The sequence below is a fragment of the Melozone crissalis genome, unplaced genomic scaffold (assembly GCF_028551555.1).
Source record: "Melozone crissalis strain CALT ecotype California unplaced genomic scaffold, PUWL_Pcris_2 ptg000016l_1, whole genome shotgun sequence".
Lineage (NCBI taxonomy): Eukaryota > Metazoa > Chordata > Aves > Passeriformes > Passerellidae > Melozone > Melozone crissalis.
Window position 1 is genome coordinate 9,423,034 of NW_026535794.1, and position 23,097 is coordinate 9,446,130.

The window sequence follows — 23,097 nt, forward strand, 5'->3', positions numbered from 1 at the left end:
TTCAAGTAACTAAATTCTGATAACTAACATTTTTTTTTTTTCCTTCTGTTAACTTAATTTTCTTCTTGCTTGTCTTGTTTATAAAACAATTACTGTGTAAAATATGGGGTTTAACTTGGACTGCCATTAACCAAGGTGCTTAAGCATGTTGTTGTAACATTGTATAGGTGTGAAATTCTAACAAAATCTAATGATTACTCAGGTACCTCTGTATTAGAGACTTCACTATACTGGTACCATGCTGTATTGGTTTCTTTGTAATCTCCTAAAACCTGTGGGTATTCCTCATTTTGGGTTTGCTGGAGCACTAAAGGGAAGGTGAATCTGGCTTAGCAAATGTGAATTTAATGTATGTTCTTTCTGGGTATCTACCAGTGTTTTTCTGCTGGCTTTATCCGTGGCATCCTAGCTAAGACATGAGTTAAGAGAAGCTGAAAACGTTAGCAGAAAAAAAACCCTGATATAACTGTTGCTGAGAAAAAGGAGTGCTTGACTTGTCATGAAAATTCTGCAGCAAACACATCTAGTCAGCTAAAATTGCTCATTAAAGAAGTGGGAGCAGAAGAAATGCATTTTCCAAATTGAATGCTAGATTTACAGTCTGTTTAATACTGGCGACCTCTCGCACACTAATGTTCAGTTCGAGTCATCAGCTGTCCCTTCAGGTCTTTTATCACTGCTTTTGTCAAGCTATCTATTTAATTGAAAGAAGTTAATTGAATGAAAATGATCAACTAAGCTTGTATTAATATTGCTAATGGAACTTTCTTCTTGGCCATGTTTGGAGAAAGATGTCATGCTAGACTTTAGGAAAGGCCCATTAAGGCTTGCACTTAACCTGATGGGCTAATTAAGGAATGCTTATTCATTCTACAAGTCTAAGGTAGCCTCTATCCAGCCTATTCTGCCTGATTTTACAACACATTTCACTTATGAGCATAAGCATTAATAGCAGTGAGAGTAACTGATAATGTTTTGATTGCTTTGAATACAGTCCTAATGCACCACTGAATCTGTAATTTGCACAGATTGATCTAATATGTGTTTGCACAATGTAATTTAATTACTTGTCTTTAAATTGCCAAATAAACTTTTGATTTAAAGGTCACTAATGAAACCCCCAATATGTGTTTTTTTCTGAGAAAGATGTCAGACCAGGGGTATTTTTATGCATGCAGTTTGTATCATGCCTCCTTCTTTTTGTTTGCTCTAGTTTGTTATGCTTAATCAATCTTTGTGTAAGTTGGTGGATTTCAGGTGAATTTGATCATATTTTGCTGTCATTCAGAGAGCTGTAAAGTTCGGAGTTACTTTGTCCCAGTTTGGCAGTCTGAAATTAAACTTGTAGTGGAACTGTGAAAACTGGGTGTACTCTTACTATGTTCAGGAGCCAGGGTTGTCTTCCATCAGCTGAACTGGAAATATAAATCTTGAGGGTGTCTGGAAGGCTCCAGTCCTACCCCAAAAAGAAGAGAACAGCAAAGCTTCCCTTGTTTGCTTCTTCAGAAGCATGTTTGTTGTTACGGATAAAAATTTGGCATGGCTAAAGTTAATGTCACCAGGAAGACTCCTGTGTATAGCTCTGAGTCTTTCCAGACAGCAGCTTCAGAAAATTGCTTCCTGCCAGTAAGCAGGTAGCAGTACCTTCTTCCAAACCATTAAAACAAAGCTAAAGTAGTTAATTATAAATTCAAGTAGAAATTGCTTTTACTTTCTTTTGCACTATGTCAAATATATATCAAATATATGGGATTTATCTTTGCTAAAGCTTTTGCAAGTTGCTGGTAGAAAAAAAGCACATTCCTTCCTTATCATCTGTGCTTTTAATTTCTCTTTTTTCTTTTAACTCCTTAATTCTTTTGTGTATTTTCAACACCTCTGGTGTCTGATAAAATACATACGTGTATATATGAAGTGAATTAAATTATATAAAAATATATATATATGTTATATATTATTATTATTTAATATATTATATAATGGTAAATCTGGAAACAGGCTGCTGATAATGATGTGCATATTTGCTAACAGATTGGAGGTCCTTGGTAAGATTTACATGTGAAAATGTCTTCATTTTACAGAATCCTCCATTTTTGGCTTGGTAGAATGATAGTATAGTCAGCTATGCAGATTCCATAGAAAATCTTAAATCCATTTTCATATACTCATAACTTTGTTAAACAGAAGAATTATTTCACCATCTTGAGTTAATCCTGTGAAATCAAGTTTCTAATTTTGCTGAATTTTAGTTTTAAATGTTGCTTGCACTGGATACTTTATTGGAAAGAAATCCCCATTTTAATATTTTTATTTTAGTACATCTTCCCTTTCCATGGAATATACACTTAGGAAAATTTTTACAAAGGAATGCTGAGTTGGGATGGCAGCTGGATTAGTGTTCTCAGTACCAATGCATTCTGCGGGAGAAACTGCAGTTTCACCTAATCTGATTCAGCTTCCTTTAAGATTTCTTTAGCTGCTTGTAAAATATTGTATTTTCATTGCCTCCATGTAGGTAGTCTTTTCTGATTTTATTTTCATTTTAAAAAACATTTGCCTCACTTACAATGGTAATGGGACCATAGAGCTTCAGTGATTCATGTAACCTGCACTGAATTTTATAAGGGAAAGGTGATGAAAATTCCCATGCAATCAGACAGTTCATTTAATAGCATTCTTTGTTCTGTCTTGAATAAAGACATTACCTTAAAGACTGGATGTTAAAAGCTCTTTTGTGTAGCATCTAGACCCAGAATCCTTTAGAAGGCCCATTGAACTTTGTTACTGTTGACACCTGTCTATTAAGACTGTCTTTTTAGCAAGATTATTTCTATGAAAAACCCTGTGTACCCTTTTTTCTTACTCATTTTACAAGTGCTGTACTTTGAGTTTGCCAAACAGATGGCTGTTCATTGTAGCAGTGATAATGTCTTTTTAGCTTAGTAATTTACTATTGTATTGATTCCACTTAATTATGTTTTATGTAGTGGTGGGTGAACTTGATTCAGCTTTGGACAGAAGGCATGCAGCTGAGTATGGCAGCTCTGCTTGAGGTGGAGAATTTGTTAGCTTGGTTTCTCTCCTTTTTTTTTTTTCTGGATTGGTGGAAACTTCCAGGAAAAACACTAAAATTGAAAAGACACCATGATAACAATTTTTCTCAGCCTCTCAATTTTGCTAGAAAGATAAAAGAACATGATGTACATACCTAATATACATTGTGTGTATACTTGATTTGGTGTTATTTTCTTTAAATAAGGAGTTCAATGTTGATAATTATTTGTTTGGGCTTCCTTGAACTGGCATGCAGCACTTCAGGTGTGCAGTACTGCTAAATCCTATGTACTGCTGGTTCCTAGATTTTGGAATGACATGTTAATAAGCCAAGTTTTTTGATGTCTTGCAGGTGAACCATGATTACTTAATTTCATTCTATTTAAGTCTAACAGCAAGTTTTTGTGAGTTAAAAATGTGGCAATTTTATATATTACTGATTTTTAAAAAAGCTTTTGCTTTGTGAATTATGTAATTTCATTCACAATGCTTACTGTATTCTGAATGTGTGTGTTTCTGACACCTAGGTCATCACAAACTTAGTGAAAATGTTGAAATCTAGAGATACAAGGAGAAATTTCTGTCCACCAAATCACTGGCTATCAGAACAAGAGAACATTAAAGCAGATAAGGTAAGAGTCATGTCCTTTTCCACAAAGCCCTACTGGTGCCAAATTTTCAATGGTAAAGTCTTTGATTCCTGACAGTATTGGTGATGTTGATGCTGCACAGATTATATGATTTAAAACCTGGAATAATGTTGCTTTTTTCTAATGTAAGAGTCTTGCATCTGTTAAGAAACTTGTATGTTAAAGCACATTTCCAAGCAGTAAAGGGGAACTTGCCCTACAGTGCAAGAGTGTAAACATTGCATTTATAGCACAGGAGAAGGGGGAATCTGGCAGCATTTAGTTGCATCTTCTCATAGTAAAAATGCTGAATTAAATAATTGCTCTATAGTGGGGAAAATTCTCTTCTAAAATAAAAAGCATTTTCTGCACTTACCTCACCTAGAAATTACTTTATTTTTCTAAGAGCTTTTGAAAATAATGACATTGATCTCAAAAAGTGAGTATGTTTGTGCAAAAGAAAAAGCTGATACCTGCTGTGAACTAGATTCCTTTGAATCATGACACATGCTCATTACAAAATTAACAGAATATTTGATATCGCAAAGTTCAAAGTCAGCATTTCTAGTGTCCTAAATACCAGAACTGAATGTAACATTGTGTGGTGTTTTTAAATACAGGGCATTTATATTGTACTGTTGTTAATTGTGCAGCACTCCTGTAAGGCACAAGTGTAAGGAGGGATCAGCAGAAATGAAGATGTCTCAAGATGTGTCAAGGGAAATATAGGTTGGATATTAGGAAAAAGGTTTTTATGGAAAGGCTGATAAAGTTCTGGAATGGCTGCCCAGGAGGTGGTGGATCCACCATCCCTGGATGTGTTTAACAAAGCCTGGATGTGGCACTGGGTGCCAGGGTTTGAGGTGTTGGGGCTGGGTTGGACTTGATGATCTTGAAGGTCTCTTCCAACCCAGTGATTCTGTGAATTAAGGCATTCAGACACACTCCTGCGTGTGACAGCTCTGTGTATTTAGTATGCAGCAGTAAATGATGATGTGTAATTAGTCCTGTTTAACTGTGAGATGCTGTTCATTTGTGAGGTCACACAGCTGTATGTGCCATCAGCCAGACATGTCTGGAGAGTCAGGAGGATGGGGAGAATAGGACCCCTGCAGTCCACTCTGGATGGTAAGACACTGTCCTTGCAATTGCAGCTTTGCTAAGTCAAAATAAGAGATTGCCTTGTGCAAAGAAATCTGTCTTCTCTAGAATGCAGTTGAGTATTTTGTAGCAAAATCTTCCTAACCAAAAGCAAGACAATCTTTCATAATTTTGGTTAAGATATTTTTAAAAATTGTATACTTGTATGCAGGTGTGTAAATCTTTAGAATATGTCATGTTATTTAATTTAATAATTTCTTTGCCCAAGCTTCCATTGGCATTGATGAGGTAGAGAAATGATGTATTTTTTAAATAATGTATTAATATGTATAAAAGGCAGTTAGTTGCATAGAAAAGAAAATTAATACAGTTGCAGAAGATGTAAAGCATTGAGATCTTGCTTTTACTGTATACTGTAAAGAAACATTTTTGCTATGTATTAAACTGTAACAAACAGGCTTTGTAATGGTAAATATTAATTACTGTTTATAAATATTGTATCTAATTAGATAAGGCAGAAATGTAAACCTCTGAAGTACTCAAAATACCAGGATTTTATGGAACTTGCAGAGAAAGATTAGAGAATGGGACAAATTTAGCAATCAGGGTAAATTTACACCAGATTGTTCCAATATGCTTTCTCATGTAGACAGTCTGTTTCTTCCAGCTTTTCAAACCTTTTCAGCTTCACTGTTCTAGAATTTTACCTCTCTGTGATCAGGTAAAATAATCATTAAATCGCTGGCACTTGTGCAGAATTAATAATGAATTTAAAATGGGGCCTTTAAGCAGCAAAATGATTCATCTACAAGAGTCCTTGCTCTCTTTCAGGATGATGCAATCTGCTTGAGTTAGTTTAGCCAGATCCAGTAGATCATGGAGAGACTGTAGCCTTTGGATGCTGCTGTAGGGTTGGACAGAATTAAGAGCTTTGGCCAGGGTGGAAGCCTAAAGACTTCTAGTGATAATTTTTATTTGAGTAGCTACAATGGTAAAAGTTAATTTTGATTACCTTATTAGTGTAGTTGCCAGATAATAACTAGTTGGCTCACTTCAAGTACTGCTGAGAATTATTGATTATATATTTTTCCAGTTGGTTGCTTTCTTTGGAAGTCACTGCTTCTCCACATCAGCAATCCTTGTTTCTTTCACTGACCTACATGACTCTCCACAGCTCTTTTTACTGTCTGGATGTTCTCCACTGCCAAACCTATTCCACATTTATCACTTCCACGTTCTCCTGCTCTCCTTGCCCTCACACCTACACTACATTGAGGTTTTCATTCTCCATTCTGCCCTCATTCCCTCCATTTCATGCCTCTCCTGCTGTGGAGAGTTGGGGGATGAGGAATGCCTGTGCTGTGCAGGTGTGAGCAGCTGTGTGCCCTCCTTTTCCTGCCTGGCTCCAGGTGAGCTGGCACACTCAGCACTGCTCTCCTGGCTGTTGCTGAAGGAATTTCTCCTCTCTGGCCTGTGTAAATTTTCACAGTATTTGTTATTTTTGAATTTCCTATTCTCTGTCAAAGTTGAAGTTCAGCTGATGAACTCAAGAGGTGTGTTGGAGGAAAGATGTCACAGTGTGTTCATGTAAACCTTGTTTTCATGCAAAGTCAGGCTAAAAAGAGAGTGCAGCCAACATGAATGTGTGAAAACAAGCAGGTAACCTTGTGCACATGACTTGTTAAATCCCTCTTGACTCCATATGGGTTAAAGCCAATTAGCATGAAAGTACTGCTGAATCACATATGGCCATGTTTATTTGTGCTTTTTCATTTACTTAAATGGCAGACTTGTGAGTTCTAAATGCCCTCTGTATTGATGACTCCATCCCATATTTCTCTCTAAAGAAAGAAGCTGTGATGGAGAAATGCAGATAAAATTGACTAATTGACTGAAATAATTGAACTGTCGAAGTCATGTAGTAGTTTACCTTTGCTGTACATGCACTTTTCATTTAAAATGATTTTAACTGTTAGCTTAATAGGCTTCATACATTGACTTTAATTAAAAGTGTTTACTAAGTAAACTAAAGATAATCACAAATCAGCATTTTGTCAGAAATTCCAAAGGCTTGCAATGTTGAAACCTGCTCCCAATGAATATATATCAAGATTAGTGATGTTTAGGGTCATATCCTATTAAATTGGTCCTTAAAATATCCCTACTTCACATGCTTTGAGGATATAAAAAAGAAATAAAAAAGAACACTGAAGTGTGCAGTCCAGAAGATTGCAGAAGATGCTTGTCACCATGGGTAGAAGTCAAAGAAAAAACTTTGAAACTGTAATTAAAAACTTATAGACAGGGTAGTGACATGAAGCATTTACTTATTTTGTAATACATTCTATGTGTTCAGACTCTGGAGTCTTTTCTCAGAGGTGATTATTAAACATGAGAACGAAACAACCAAGGAACTGTAGGTGTTGTTACCTCTGTAGGCTGGAGTCAGGTGGACTTTGGGCCACAGTGGCTCATCAGTGAGCAGTACTGACTGCACTTCATTAATTTACAGTCAGGCGTGTGCTCACCAGCTGAGTTTCCTCCCATAAAGTTGGAGCAGGATTGTCATTTCTACTGTGCATCACCAAAAGTTGATTTGTTTCCTAAAAATACCCTGTGAATTCAAAGGAGCTGCACAGTAGTTTGGGAACTGCATGAATGAGTCTCTCTGCTGTGGCTTCTTGGATTCTTCTCCAAGATTTTTTTCTTAAATACATTATACAGGTTTGTGATGGTGCTTTCATTGTTTCTGCAGTCACTGGGATTTAATGTGGTCTCTGTGACTTTACTGTTAGGGGAGAAAACTCACTGAAATAAATGTTATCTTTCTGTTGGTTTCCTTAGATTTGGTTTAATTCTTAAAGTTTTTACCAAAAATGACTTGATTGAAAGTAGAATATGTAGTTGAAAGCACAGTAACTGTGAACTATTCTGAACATGAGAATGGGAATATTGTCTATTCCTGCAATGAAAATTCTAAATCATCACAGTTACTAATTGTCCTCTGTCATGCATTTTTTCCTAAGCTTAAATGTCAATAAGGAGATTTTTTTTCTGAATAAAAATAGAGGTACAGGAGTACATATTTTTATATGCATTTTGGTTTTGTATGTTTTCAATACTTATATTTCAGTTTGCCTGTAGCAACTAATGTTTAAGGAAAGGTAAGGCTTTGAGTGAGTATGTAGTAAATAAACTATTTTAATGTATGTGTTTTTATACAAAGTAGATTGAGTCACTTGATACAAAAGAAATTGTTTTAAAAAAATGTTCTTTCCAAAATTTTAAAAATTATTATTTCTGTTTTAAGTGGGTTTGGAACCAGCACCTCTTTCTGTATCTGAAGAACGACAACTTGCAATTCTGACAGAGCTACCTTTTGTAGTTCCTTTTGAAGAAAGAGTAAAGGTACCTAATTTCTAATATAATATGCAATTGGTGTTTTTGTTTTGAGTAAGTGTAAAAAGAACACTTAGTGAAGTAGAAACTGGATGGATTCCCTACAGAAGGATATGGCACTCTGCACTGGTTTTCTGCAGTACTCATGCAGCAGCTGAACATTTGAAGCTACTGACTTCTCTTTTACTTTCCTGCTTATGTTGCCCTTAATAATATTTGCATTAAAGTTAGGAACATTTATTCTGAGCCAGCTGAGAGCAGTTTGCAGTCCCGGCTCAGAGCTGGCTCTACCTGATTGCACCCCCTTGTGGTGGCACAGCCCCGGCTGTTGTGTGCTGTAGCAGAGTGCAGGGTCACAGCTGGGGACTCAGCAGCACTCATGTGCTCCAAATGAGATCATGGATCGCCATTCTGGGAAATTAACACCTACAGATTGAGTTCCTGCATTCATAGCTGAGTAGCTGAACTTAATTAGAGTGTATGGCTTTAAACTTGCAAGATTCTTGTACTTGATTGATTGGATTTGCTTATGAATGGTTTTGAGATTTTTATAGATGTAATTGTTAGTTCCATTACCTATTTCAGTTTGCATCATTAATATTATTAAAGCTTTTTTTTTTTTTCTGCTAAGCACATTTTTTAAAAACTGGTTTCCTTTTCAACCACATCAGTTATTTCAAAACGGCTCCCTAAATTTTCTTGGAAATGTTACTTTTAAAGACACCATCAAAGGAATTAAGAGTAATTCAATAGGGAAAGTCAGTCTTTATTTGTCAAAACACAGAGGCAGCTTTGGTAGAAAATGTGTGGATTTTTCTCAGGCTTCTATGAAACAGTTGTTCCAACAAAACATCTTATTACTGTATGGCAATGGCACACCAAGATTACAGGGAATGATAGGAACTGATCTCAAGCAGGGATCTCTATGTCATGACTTAGTCACTGCCTTCCAGCCTCTGGACTTCTTAAAGCTGTGTTGAGATGCATACATGTTATGTTTTTGGAATTCATAAAGCTTTTTTGGAATTGGAATTCATAGAACCTTGTGTGCTTTTATCACAAAAACTGAAGTAACAATGGCATGAGAGCTTGGAGATAAGGATAAAGCTGCAGCTGATCTTCCATAGTTCAAAGAGGAGATCCTGTTACACTGTGTGTACAGTCCTTTTTGTATAACAGTGAGAGTCAGCATTCCTTGGAGTCTCCCAGTGCCTCTGCAGAGCAAGTAGCAATAAGGGAAGAAAATACCATGACCATAATAAGGGGGTTTTTCCCCCCCCCCCCATTTGGTCAGTTGCTGTGTATTGCTCTGTAATTTAATATGGGAAGCTCAATGCTGCATGTGTGTGTGGGTTGTTCCTTATGCCTTTCATTTTCTGACTTCCTCATGCCATTTTTACCTTGACTTACCAGATAGCAGATAGTCTAACAAGCAATTGCAGAGTCCAGTTCTATGATAGGCTCTTGAGCTTTCTGGCCCCAGGGAATGTTTTCCCATTCAGCCTTAGGGCACATTGGGGTGCACCTTCCAGTCTGTGGGAGGAAATGAATCCAATTTGTAGCAGTGCCTTAGTTCTCACCTCCTTAGGCCATGCTTTGGTCAGCTTGCCTCTGGTGATGCTTCTTCCATGGTGTGTGCTTCAGTCAGCCTTGCTTGTTTTTCTCTGTCTGAAGTCATTGCAAATGCTTCAGTTGTGTATTAGAGTTCTCATTTTCAGGACTAACATATCCATGGACATTGGGTTGTGTAGGAGTCAGAGTCAGTACCAAAATGAGTTTTTCTCTGAGATGTAATACCAGGTGATTTTTTTCTCTCTAGAGTTGAGTAACAATAATTAATAAACTGTATCTAGGCCTGTTTCAGAAAGGAGAGTGGTGATGAGCATATTCTCATGCTCTGTACATAAAAAAGATGCTTGTGACTACATGTCTGGATGTTAGGAAACTGTAGAAAAATTAAGGCCAGAAGGGACCTCTGGAGGTACTCTAGTCCACATCCTTCCTCACACAAGAATAACTTCAGGCTTGGGTCAGCATGCACAAGGACTTGTCCAGATGAGTTTTGACTATCTCCAGAAATGGAGATTTCACAAACTCTCATGTAACCTTTTCCAATACCTAATCCCTCCCATTATGAACTTTTTTCTTTATGCCCATCCCTTGTTTCTCTTTCTGCAGCTTAGGACTATTTTCTCTTGTTTTCCTGCTGTGTACCTTAGGAAAGATTCCTGCTTTTTCTGTACTGTAATCTTCCTGGTTGGAAAGCAGCTTCTCCACTAGCAACAATTGCACATAAAAACAGTAGATTTGAGACCTTACTCTACCTTTGTTTGCTGTGGTCAGATTTTCTCTTTCATGGTAATTTTTTTGTTTTTAAAAATCCCTGCAGACTGTTACTTAATGTTCTTAATTCAGAAATGGTCTGACATATTACTGGGAGATTATATCCCTTGGAAAATGTGCTAGACTATTTATTGTATATGGGAATGGTGGCAAGAGAGAATATAGGAAACCTACACTCCATGGATAGAGGGAATATTATTATGCATTAGGCAACCCCCTCCCATGCTACATCCTGGCATTGAAACACAGTGAGTTAGTTACTCTACAGGGGAGGAGGTTCCTGTTGTGAAGACTTGAAAATGGACAGTGTGAAATTCAATTTGTGCTTCACCTGGCATAATTGTTTTGAATTTTTTATGATGCTCTGGTTCTTTTTTTTAAAATATGGTGGTAATATCCGTGATTTTAATCTGAATTATTTGTTCACTGCTTATACAAGGGGAACTGGTGCCTATTTTCTTCTTACTGAGAGTGTTCCTGACCATTGCAGAGAGCAACAAAAAATTATTTACCAGCATTTAGAATAACTTCTGTGTGTGTGAAATACTCATGGGAATTTTTAAATTTATTTTTGAGTACTTTGCATTTCAGAACTCTAAAGTTAGGGAGAGGAAACTGGAAGCACTGGCACAGTGTCTGTATATGTGCCTCTTAATGTAGAAAAAACTGAGGATGTTATTTTAGTCCAGAAAAGTTCTTTGCATTTCTGTCCCCCTCCTCCTCTTCCATGGGTCATGTATAAAGTTTCTGCAGCTCAGTGAGAGAGTAGACAAACAACTTGAAAGTGAGTGCCAGAGGCAGCTCAAAGGACAGTAATAGTAATAAATAACCATCTCTCATTGAATATTTAGATCTGCACAATGACATGATTGCTCTTTTCACTCATTTAAACAGATTTTTCAAAGATTGATCTATGCTGATAAACAGGAAGTTCAAGGAGATGGGCCATTTTTGGATGGAATTAATGTCACTATCAGAAGAAATTATATTTATGAGGATGCTTATGATAAACTTTCTCCTGAGAATGGTAGGTTTGCAGTTATCAGCTTGTTACAACCTTTATTGTTCTTATTATGTAGTTTCATATTTGCTTATTTGACTGGTATGCTGTAGGTATATCAGCTCTGAGATGTGAAAGTTCTTAAAAGTTAAATTTCCTTGTTTTTATAGAAGTAATTCTCACCCATATTCTTTCTGATCATTGCAGTCCAAATGATCTCTTTACACCCTCTTCTTATGGTGCTTTTCTTCCCATTTGCTCGTCCAAATAATTGTAATTTGTATATTTTTCTATATAATTCATTAGATATTATCTGCTTTGGTAGTCTTGGCCAAGAAATACATATGGACTGAACAGGATTTGCTTGGTACAATGTGTCTGATAATAATGCAGGGCTCTTTTTAATGATGAGATGTAGTACTATAAATTTTACTACATTAAATCAAATCACATGTTTGTGTGAATCAGTGTGATCTTGCACTCACAATATTTTATATAAATACAATTTTCAAGTTATTCCTGAGTCTCTTAATATTTTGTAGGATTTTTTTCCTTCCCCTACCTATGATATTACCCACTTCTTTTTTTTTGATATCTTTTAAGACAATATCTTTTCTACAAAGAGAGCGTTTCACAAACTAAATATTCCAAAATTCAAGCCAGTAATAGGAGTTTTGCTGCTGTTTACTAGGTCAAATTTTATGCTAACATATATAGTTTGTGTGTGTAGTTACATGTGGTTTTTATCCATACAAAACTGAAACGGACAATTGTATTTGTCTCTCTCCTTTCCCTGCAGAACCTGACCTAAAAAAACGCATTCGTGTTCACTTGCTTAATGCACACGGTCTTGATGAAGCTGGCATTGATGGTGGTGGAATTTTCAGAGAATTTCTGAATGAACTCCTCAAATCAGGATTTAACCCTAACCAGGGTTTTTTTAAGACCACCAATGAGGGGCTGCTTTACCCTAACCCTGCTGCACAGATGCTGGTTGGAGACTCCTACGCCCGACATTACTACTTCCTTGGGAGAATGCTGGGAAAGGTAAAACCTGTGTCTGGAACAGAGCTATAGCAGTACTGAAATGATTCAGTATTGGTTTTTTCTAATTAGGAGTGGATGGGGAAAAACAGATTTTCCCAGACTTGAGAGAGAGTAACTTTCAGATATTGGATATGAATGTTACTACTAAATTTCTGATTGATTTTAATAAATTATATATTTGGGAAGTACAGGAAATTTGTGTTATCCTGACTGCCAGTTGAGTTAGGTAGCAATAATTAATAAACTGTATCTAGGCCTGCTTCAGGATGGTGAAGTTGACATATGTGTGCTTGTGTGTATATCCTCATGCTTAAGGTAAAGTTGATTGAAGTATCCAGCTCTACTCTCATATAGTGATTTTCAACTTGGAGCTTTTAGGAGTACGACTGCAGTTTACATTTCCATCATTTGGAATATATGAAATGAACGTTTTAAACAATTACTGGTTGTATGAGGTATACCATTTTTGATAGCATTTAAAATTTGCCATCAGCATTTAAAATACTTAAGAGGCACATGCAAATTACTTTTCACATATTCTGTTTGGGGTTTTGTACATTTTGCATACTTCTTGAGTTTTAGTGCTTGATAATTTGGTGATATGAATGTTCAAAGGCTAATAGATGCTTGTTGAGCTAGATGAAAAATGGAGGGAGAGGAACAAAGACAGAAACCATTACAAACATTAATTACATTCAGTTTTCTTTTATGGTCAGGTTTAATACTGAGGCTATTTCATTCTAAGCACTCGAAATAATTTTTATAAAGCTAATAACTGTAAAACAAAATTTGGAATACAAATTTCATTTCAGAAAAAAAAAAGTATTAACTGCTCCTTCGCTGTCTAGTACTGAAGGTATTTAAGATGTAGAAGTCTCATTTAATTGTCTGCAGTATTTTGGGGGCTAAAATCTTGCTACTGCCTTTCAGTGAGGTTTGATGTCTTTGTAGTATAGCTGGAAGTGGTTTCAAGGGATGTTGTTGGCAAACAGTGAATTGTTGAACCAGTGCTGTGCTTGGGAGTTGCCAGTCAAGTGATTTAGATCAAACTGCCTCTTTGTAAGCAAATACCCTGCTAATGCATCCCAGCTACTGCCATATCCAAATCTCCTAAAGAATGAAATTGCAAATTGGCCATTTCAATAAATAATCTTTGACTGATGTTCCCACTCCTGTTGTGAGATGGATTCAGTACTAAGACAACAGTTGGTAATTGTGTCTGATACTACATATCCAAGCTTCATTTTCTTTCTGCATGTGTTGATTTTTGGAGTGGGAAAACAAATACCTGTGGTATTGTTAAGGGGGTTACTTCACCCCAAAAGTGTTCTGTGTATATCTAGGAAGGGCTCATCGGTCAGGGAAAGTTTGAAGCATTATTTAAAAAAAAAATAATAATTTTGAGTCTTCAGTTTCCTCTGTCAAAACAACACATTGCCTTCTGTAACTGAATTTCAGATATTAGCATAGAGAGAGAAGTTGCAAAATGTGTTTTATCTCACAGAGTGCTACAAGTAGAGTTGTTTTTTTTTTTAAATCAGAAAATCTATTATTTAACACTTTGAAAGCATAAATTGTTTTTGTATTTGCAGTATGTGCAGATAAGGTAAGAATTGACAGTGCTACTTAATAATTACCCTTGCCCAGGTGCACAGACACCTTTTTAGTGGTGTGTTTAGAGACTTGATGAATTAAACAGAAAGATAAGGCACGACCATACTATTCCAAACCTGCTGGTATTGTGATCTTGGTTAGGTGATTGAATACCCACTCATCCATTTTCAAAAATGTGTCCATTTTATGCTTTGCACAGGGCTATTTGTGAGCAATAGGGAATTATTAAAAGCCCCTTTGCAAACAAAGTAGATAAAATGCAACGGAAGCAATGAGGCATCCACAGCAATTTCTTATTTGTGGAAATCAGTGTGCAAAGAGTGCTGCCACCAAAAACTCTCACGTAGGAGGCTTCAATGTTATCAGAAAACAAATACATTAAAATATAATAAAATATAGAAATTCTCTGTCTCTTGGTAACGACTTCATACTAATATCCAAATGCATTTAACTTTCAGCACCATGAAGTTATACTAATTCAGTTTTTCTTCTCATCAGGAGGTTTCTAACAGCTTGGCATCTTCTTTGTTAATTGGTCAGCTCAGAAGCAGAAACATCTTAAAATATAAAACATATCTTGAGAAATGGTATATCTGAAAATAGAAATAATTTTAATCCTGAATAAATTACTGACTTTTGGGTATCTTTCTAGTTAATGAAGAAATTAAAATCTGTGTACAAAATGTTAATGCAGCTTTTGTAGTCACTGGATGAGCAAAAGGTCTTGTGGAAATAATACTTTGTGATCATGTAATTGCATATGTTGTCTGAAATCATCCTTTAAAAAAACCAGAAATGAGTTTACTTAAACAGCAGCTACTCAAACACTTCCAAAGTTTACATTTCTCAACTGTCAGTGACTTTACTCTGAAATGTAAATATTACCTTAACACTGGTGCCTTTTAGGCATTTTCCTTTCTCTTCCTTACAAGTTAAAGCTCAGTTCGCTGTGCACAGTGAGAGTCTCCTACAGCCAGAGGGGTTGGAGGCTTCAACCTCTCAGTGTTGCCCACTGGAAGCACAGCTGGGACTGTCTGAGCCCCAGGCTTTGCCTGAGAGCCAGGGCTGCCCTGGGCTGTCAGGAGTGTTCAGGCAGGAGAGTTCTAACCCTCTTCAAATCCTCTTTGTTGTCCTCTCTGTAAAGTCTTCTTGTCCCAAGTGGTGTCCAGAAACATGGATGTGATCCTTTTGCTCTCTTGCTAGTTTTGGGCTGTGGTTCAGTTCCACTTCCTTTCCATATGCAGTACTTGTTGTTATGGCTGCACTAAAAATCTCCCCATGTGCAGACTCTGCTGCTGCAGGTTTGGGGTGTAGTGGAATTGGCACAGGAGAGCACAAAGGTGCTTTTCTGACAGGCTGCCAAGAAGCAACAAATGGAAGTTTCCAAGGAAATTTGGAAGCAACACCTGAGAACATTAAATGAGGGTTTTCTCCATGGTGGTTCTTGAGTTGTCTGCTGCAAACCTGAGCAGAGGGAAACACTGGTTAACCATTCAGGCAGAAACAGTGTCCAGGTAGAAGAACAGTGACAGAGAATTAAAATCTGAACTTCACCATGTTCTGACCTAAACTCAGTCTAGTATACAACATACTTCTCCATTTCCATTTCACATTTGCATTTATTCAGTGATGTTACTGTGACAGATGTTGTGGAAAAGGACATTATTTACATTTGGAATTCTTTGACATCAAGCTGCTAATTCTTAGGATAATTTACTTAAATTTCATGAAGTATCTGCATTAGTTTAAGAATATGGCAGGAAATCCATAGATAGATTAGTATGATAATTTTTATGGTTTCCTCTTCTTCCTTTTTGACATAAACCTGCTAGTTCTTGCATTTATTTTGTTTTACAGTGACTGTCTTTGCATGTTAAGCAGAGTGACTCTGACAGTAGAGATTTTTGTATTATACACTCAGGGTCTTTGAATTTACTGAATTCTACCTCCTCTCTTATTCCAGAATATTAAATAGCACTTGTGAGTCACACGTTCATGTTGCTGAAGAACATCTATTTTTGAAATAAAATGTTAAGTCCCCTTTTCTAAACAACAGAACCTGCAGTCCTTGGAAGACACTAAGGTTTTCTGAAAAGATTTAGATTTGTTTTGCCAAGACCCAACTTCTGCCTTAAGTGATTGGGAAAGAAATATGAGAACAAAATGTCTTTTGAGTTTTTCTTGAACTGAGTCCTTCTTTTGTGGAACCCAGTAAAGAAGTTTCATAGAGGAAGCAGCAAGGATTGAGGAAAAACTAATGTGTTCATTTTAAATTTTAGCATTATTTTGATGGTGCATACGATCTTGGTTTTGTTATTTGATCTTTAATATTTAATGGCATATAGGAGGTCAGTAATTTGCATGGACTTGTGGATATTATATTGATGAAAGCTAAAGTTGCTTATTTTCGTATGAGTTTTTGTAGTTTACTGATTTAAGATCTAACAGACTGTTCTTTGCACACATCTAAATGTTATTAAATATATGTAATTGAAAAAAATAGTTACAAAATAAGTCCTTGAATAAAATGAAGCTTTAGAAGAGTAATAGTAGATCAAATAAAGATTTTATTAGACTACAAGTAAATGAATGGGACCTAATTTTTGATTAGATTATTCTTCTTTGTATTAGAGAGTATGCCTTATGGTTACTGTTTGTAACTTTGAATATTGTGCCTCTGTGGAAGGTACAGTTCTGTGATGAGCAGTGTCTGTAGAATCCATTCTGCAGAAAAACTAAAGTAATTCTTAATCATTCTCGGGCCTTATCCAAATATTGATTCAGGGGAGTCTTCCCACAGCAAGATCTGCATCAGATCCTAAACGCTTAAATTATAAATAAGCTGCATGTATAGAGGTAAAACATGCAAGGAGATGTTTCTGGTAACACATTTGAGTGCTATTCATGCACCAAAAGCTTGTGGCTTTCATATACCCGATGGGTGTCAAGCATTGCCCTGCCACTCTGACTTGGAGGGTGGTGATTTTCCTTCTGATTTTTAGGCTGCCCTTTCCCTTTTCTTGTTGTTCACTTAATTAGACCCTCTTTGGCTTGATTTAAGTCAGTACACCCTTAATTGGTTTGTGCTGCAGCCACAATTGGTACTACTGGTACCTGGAATGGTAGGTATGGGATTGGTGATACTGATGCAAAGAGGAGGTAATTGATTAAACTCTTGGTTTTATTAATTTCAATTAGCTCTCAAATGACTTTGTAGCTTCAGCATTTTACTTAAGAGCAAGTTAGCTGATGATCATTTGTCTCAGAAAATCCTGAATCATCTGATGTGGAATCAAAACAGGAATTTACCATGGAAAGTAGCGTGGTCCTTTAATGATATACCTACAGTGCAGAAACACAATCCTAAGAGAGCAGAATTGGTACTTTATGGAAGCTATTTCATGATTTATGAATGCAGATGTAAACTAATTTGAATCTACTTTCTGACACAGTTCTTCAGCTTGACAATTCCTTTGTGTACTGGTGCATTTAACAAAACCAATTATCTTTTGATTACAAATAGCTATGTTAGTAGTAGCCCTGTAAATATATGTCTAGTGCTAAAAGACTACTGAAATGTGGTATTTTAACTCTAAATCTTTAGGGAGGAAAAGTGTTTATTGATGGATTGTGATATTTATTGGGTCATAATGTATTTAAATTTTCTTTAATGCATATGTTAGTGATTGTTTACCGTGATAAAGTGCATAGAGGTCTCTGCAAGGAGTTCTGCATGGAAAGAATTACCTCATGTCAGTGGTCACTCCTCAATTAAAAGTTCCATTAGCAGATGATTCCTGCTTCTGGTTTGTGTACTGATTGCATTTTATTGCCTCTAAATCAGGTTCCTGGACAGGGAATAAATAAACAGTTAGAGTGTGTGGTAATGGTATCCTGATCTTTTTTCACAGTTGGGAACACCTACATCCATTTCAATCAATTAGGTTTGGAATATTTACTGAAATTCTTAAATGGGCTTGAACTTTAGAAATTACTTGTTTCACTGCTATTAAAATACAGATTTATCTTAGAAGCATATCCAGAGGTTAGTTAGATAGTATTAAGTGTTTCAGTATGTCAGAAGATTAAGCTTAAATAAGGAGGAGTTTTCCTTTTATCTTCAAGTTCTTCCTAAATTATGTTTAAATTTGAGACAAGAAAAATCTATTAAGCCTTTACTGAACTTCAGTAATGAATGATAACTATCAGTTGTCCTGTGCATCCACAGGTATCCACAGTGCTTTCCTCTCTCATCCCTCAAAACCCCCAAATGACATTGATAGCAATTTATGTCATATTTATGGCATAAGTTACAGAGATAACTGTTCCTTTTAAATGAGAAAGAAAGCATCAAGCTGATGAAATTGTAGTTTTCTGCACGTGCTCGCATTTCTGAAGCACTCTGTTTTAGTAATAAACATTAATGTTATTAATGACATCCTAAATTCCTAGAATAAAAACACTAGCATGACTTTCTATTTTTAAATTAAAAATTAACTCAAGGTCATTATAGTTGATATGATCCAGTGAAGTCTTTGGGAGTGGATCCTTATATTTTCCTGGTCCTGTATTCAGGAGTTTGGTCTGTGCTGCCACACCCCTGCCATCCATTTCAGGGATTTGCACCATCCTTTATCCCTGAGTCTTGCCACCTCAAATCTCTGAGACTTCTATAAACTCGTACATACTGACCTTCAAATGCACACTGAGTGGGAAATCTGAAGTAAAATCAATTTTCAGAAGGCTTTTTCTAAAAAAAAAAACCCAATAACAATAATTTTAAAATGTAATGATATTCACACTGCTGCAAGGGCTGTTAAAGCTTGCTGAAGCCTCATTACAGGCATCAAGCTGTGGAATTTTGGACTCCTGTTCTTTTAAAAGACAGAACAAAGGCAAGCAATGAATTTTCACAGTAATACAGGGAAGATAATGCACCAGATTTTCCATTACTATGGTGATACAAATGCATCTAAACATCTGCTACTGCTCAGAGGCTTGGAAACAGTGGCTTAGAGCTCCAGGGTAACAGGACACATTGCATTGGGACACACACCTGGGAGAAATAATTTTATTTTACTGTATTGACATTAGAAACAATATATTTTGGGGTTTCCTCAATTTTAAACACATTATTAAGCACATCTTTAAGAATTTATTTTATCTAGACATGACTAAATGTTAGCTCTAAAAGTGCTTCAAAATATGAGTACATGTTGATTTTAATTTAACATAAATTTTAAATCTTTTTTATTAGGGTTGAAAAGTCTCTGCTGCCCCCAATAGCTTTGTGAGTGTGATGAAATGTTTCTAGGGTATAAATAATAAGCTAGAAGGAAGTTCTAATGGTTTTGCTATTTTTCGATCATTTTTATTAATGGTTCTGTACAGCTTTGAAGATCTATTGCACTCTGTAAGTGCTAAGTATTATTTAATAGTAACTGTTTAAAATTACTGAAATAGAAAGGGTTATGGTCTTGGGGACTGATTATGGAAATAACTGAATTTAAGTCTAGTCATTTACTGCTTTATCCCATCTTTCTAGGGATATGACTTTAGCATTGTTTATGCTTTAAAATACAGTTCTGGGTTGTGAGGGATTAATGGAAAGTAGCAGCAGTGACTGATTATTTTTCTTAAGAAAGATTTTACTTGAAATAATAAATGAGAATTAGTTGTAGATCTGAAAGTGTAAGTGAAGGCACTAAAACTGCCTTACAGGGAGGGAGGTTTAATTCATCTGTAAATTTGTTTATGCAATTTGTTGAACCTTATTCAGTATGTTGTAGTGCTTGTGTAACCTCTGCTGTGTATGGCTAATCTGGCTGAAATTACTCCAATAGCCTATATTTTGTCCAAATTTAAAACGTGGTGTGGAATCTTCTCTTTCTGAAGTGCAGTTCCCCAGTCTTGGGGTCATACCTGAACAATACCTTGTATTGGAGTACAATATCCTATGGAGTACTTAAATGGTGTTGTGATAGTTACATCTGTAGTCTCTGTCAGGCATGATTATTATTTTGTTGGAATAACAGAATTCCTTCTTGTCCAGAGAACTGTCATGCTTCTCTTTTGGCCACTATGTACAGCTGTCCTTCAGCCCAGATCCTTCTTCCATAATGTATTACAGAAATTAATTGCATGCCTCTGTTCTGAAAGGTGCTTGCTTGACGAATTGGTTCTCGTTTCTCCACATCACAGATGTGCAGTGAGTGCATTCAGTATATTTGTGTCTGAAGATAATATTTTTCATCAGTTCAAATGCCCACATTGTGATCTGTGTCACCAAACTGAGTAAAGGCCAGTCCCTGTAGCAATCAATTACTGTGGAACTGCACTGTAATCACAGGTGGCTGAGGTTATTTAAAAGAGGAACAACATACTTCAGACTGCATGTGAAGTGAAAACTTCCTAACCACAGTAGGCTTTCTCTTACTTTGGTTGTTTTTAATATTCTGGTGTGTTCTGCAGGCATTCTCACAAAGGAGGAGATAGGTGGGTGAAGTTCCTTTTACTGAATACTACTTTTTCCATAGTGAAATGCTCTTGGCCTTTTAACCAGAAAAAAGCCCCCTTATTTTAACAATATCTTCAGAAAATAGAAAAGGCTTGACATAGTTAGAACACTGGGTTAGAGAGTACTAAAGATAGTTTGTTACTGAAATATATTTTTTCTTTTGTTTAGTCATTTCAGAAGCTTTCAAGTTCCTTTTTTTTTGATATCTAGAGATGTCACTAACTAAAGAGCATCCCTAATCTTCATGAGTTTGAAAGAGTGCTGGGAAATCCAGGTTGGCCTTTTCAGCAGACATTGCCTTTTAGCTACTTGGAAACGTCACCCTGTGAGCATCACCGTGCTTGTGGGATTGCCCTTGATGTGAACATCACTGCCTCTGCTTCAGACCAGCCTCTTACCCCAAGTTTGTACCTCAGATTGCCCTTCTGTCCAGCTGGAGTGTTAATATCCCAGCCTTGCAGGGAGGCAGAGCTCTGCAGGATGGGTTGAAGTTGTTGATGTTGACCCCCACATCTGAACATTAGAAGGTGGAAATCTGATGCCATCCATGGCCACCACTTGCTCCTTTCATGACTTCCCACCTGCACTCTTAGCCTTCCATAGGCCTGTGCAGTTCATGGGCTGCAGGGCAGAACCAGTGGGGTCAGGGGCTCAGGTGGGAAAGCTGGGGATGGGAATTGTCAGAGCTCAGCATGGAAGGGCATCAGTCCCATTGGTGATTGCTGCACAACGAAAGGAAACTTCTGAAAAGGTGAGAGTATTCGAAGTTTTAAACATTAGTTTTAAAATAGACATTGGTTAAACTGGGTAAACTTGCTGGCTTTGAGCTCCTGAAGCAGTGTATGAACAGGAAACTCTGATTTAGCCCAACAGAAGAAGACATCTCTGTCCAAGAGCAAGCCAGTTTCTGCCATCAGTGGTGTTGCTCATTGGCTGTGAGAGGAAGGAGGAGAACAAGATCTGTGTGGAGAGCATGGCCATATATTGTATTAAAGGACTGTTTTAGTACACTCTAATGATGCAGCTTCACATGCAGCTGATTAATCTGACAGAGCTGCTTTCCTCTGAGAGAGGTGGTCACCATTCCCTTGCCTGTTGCTGATCTGGGCTCCTGCCTCCTTTGTAGAAAGCCAGTTCAGAGTTCAGACAGGCAAAAAACTGAGTTTAAACACAGGGTAACTTACAGCTTCCCAAGGCAGTCCAGTGTGGAAAAGCAAGGAAGGAGGGGAGTCTCCCTCTTGGCCTTTATTTAGCGTTAGTAAAATCCCCATCAGAGTGGGCTTCCATGGGCAGCTGGCAGGTTGTGCTCCTGGTGGAAACAATTTGTTCTGCAATTCCCACCCTGTTTCAGCCATAGCTGTGAGCTGGATCTTACTCCAGTTTAGAAGAAACTTCAGTGTCCCTGCTGTGACCAACACACACCCACCCTGCAAACCCCAAATCCAACAGCCCAAACAAAGCACAGCACAAATAATCTGCAAGTTGTGAACCTTAGTCAGGTTGTAGTGACCCTGTAGCCTCCACTGTACAGCTGCTCTGCTTGCAAACAAACCCAGGGGAATCAGCAGCTGAGGGTTTTGTTGCCCTGGCAGGAATGTGTGGAATCACATTTTTAGCAAGAATAGGTAGTTTGATCAGTTGATGCTGACTGAGAAACAGTTAGATGGAATCCAGAAAATAAAGTTTCAGTTATTTACTCATATTGTTCACAGTACTTCTCAGCATCTCTGCAGTGCTGGGGCTGTAATGGTGGCCTTCACCTCTTTGAAGTAAAACCAAAGTTCATCATGACTTTATTCATCAGAGTTTTAGTGCATTTTTTATTAAACTTTATTAGGATAGCTTGACTTTCAAACTAATTAAAGCACTACTGTTTGTCTTCTTTCCAAAAATACTTTATTTTGAATATTGCAATCACTTAGCTAAGAGAGGGAGTAATTAAAGTTATTCTCAAGTTGCACAATTTAGTTTATTTAAAAATGCTTTGTATAGTTTTTAGATGAAGTTATAAATGTTCACTGTGGAACTACCTGAAGATTAATAGTGATGCATTTGAAATGCATTATTTTTTTATTGATTCTTAATGTAGTAAATTACTGAAGTTATTTGGCAGCAAACAGAAATAGCCAGTGATGTTGTTCACATTTATTTTCCTGATAGCATCACAATTTGCATTAATTGCATTGCAGCTGCACTCACTTATATTAAAAAGCTTCTACCATAATTAATCCTTTTTATTTCAAATCATTTTGGCACAATTTCTTGCAATAAACACTCATAAAAGACAGACACTTGAAAAATAATGTACAAGTTTCTTCAATATACCTATTGCTGTTTTCTTCCTGACAAGGAATTATTGATAGGCTTCTAGGATCAAGCGTTGCAAGTGGTGA

General features: G+C 36.7%; 1 protein-coding gene across 1 annotated transcript in view; it reads left to right on the forward strand.

Annotated features, from left to right (window-relative positions):
* Positions 1 to 23,097, forward strand: part of UBE3C (ubiquitin protein ligase E3C) — a 71,201-nt gene that overhangs the window by 31,252 nt on the left and 16,852 nt on the right. Inside the window, exons 14-18 of the mRNA XM_054273578.1 lie at positions 3,582 to 3,686; positions 4,724 to 4,811; positions 8,095 to 8,192; positions 11,421 to 11,553; positions 12,326 to 12,573. Coding sequence (XP_054129553.1) covers positions 3,582 to 3,686; positions 4,724 to 4,811; positions 8,095 to 8,192; positions 11,421 to 11,553; positions 12,326 to 12,573 — 672 coding nt within the window. The remainder of the gene's footprint in view (positions 1 to 3,581; positions 3,687 to 4,723; positions 4,812 to 8,094; positions 8,193 to 11,420; positions 11,554 to 12,325; positions 12,574 to 23,097) is intronic.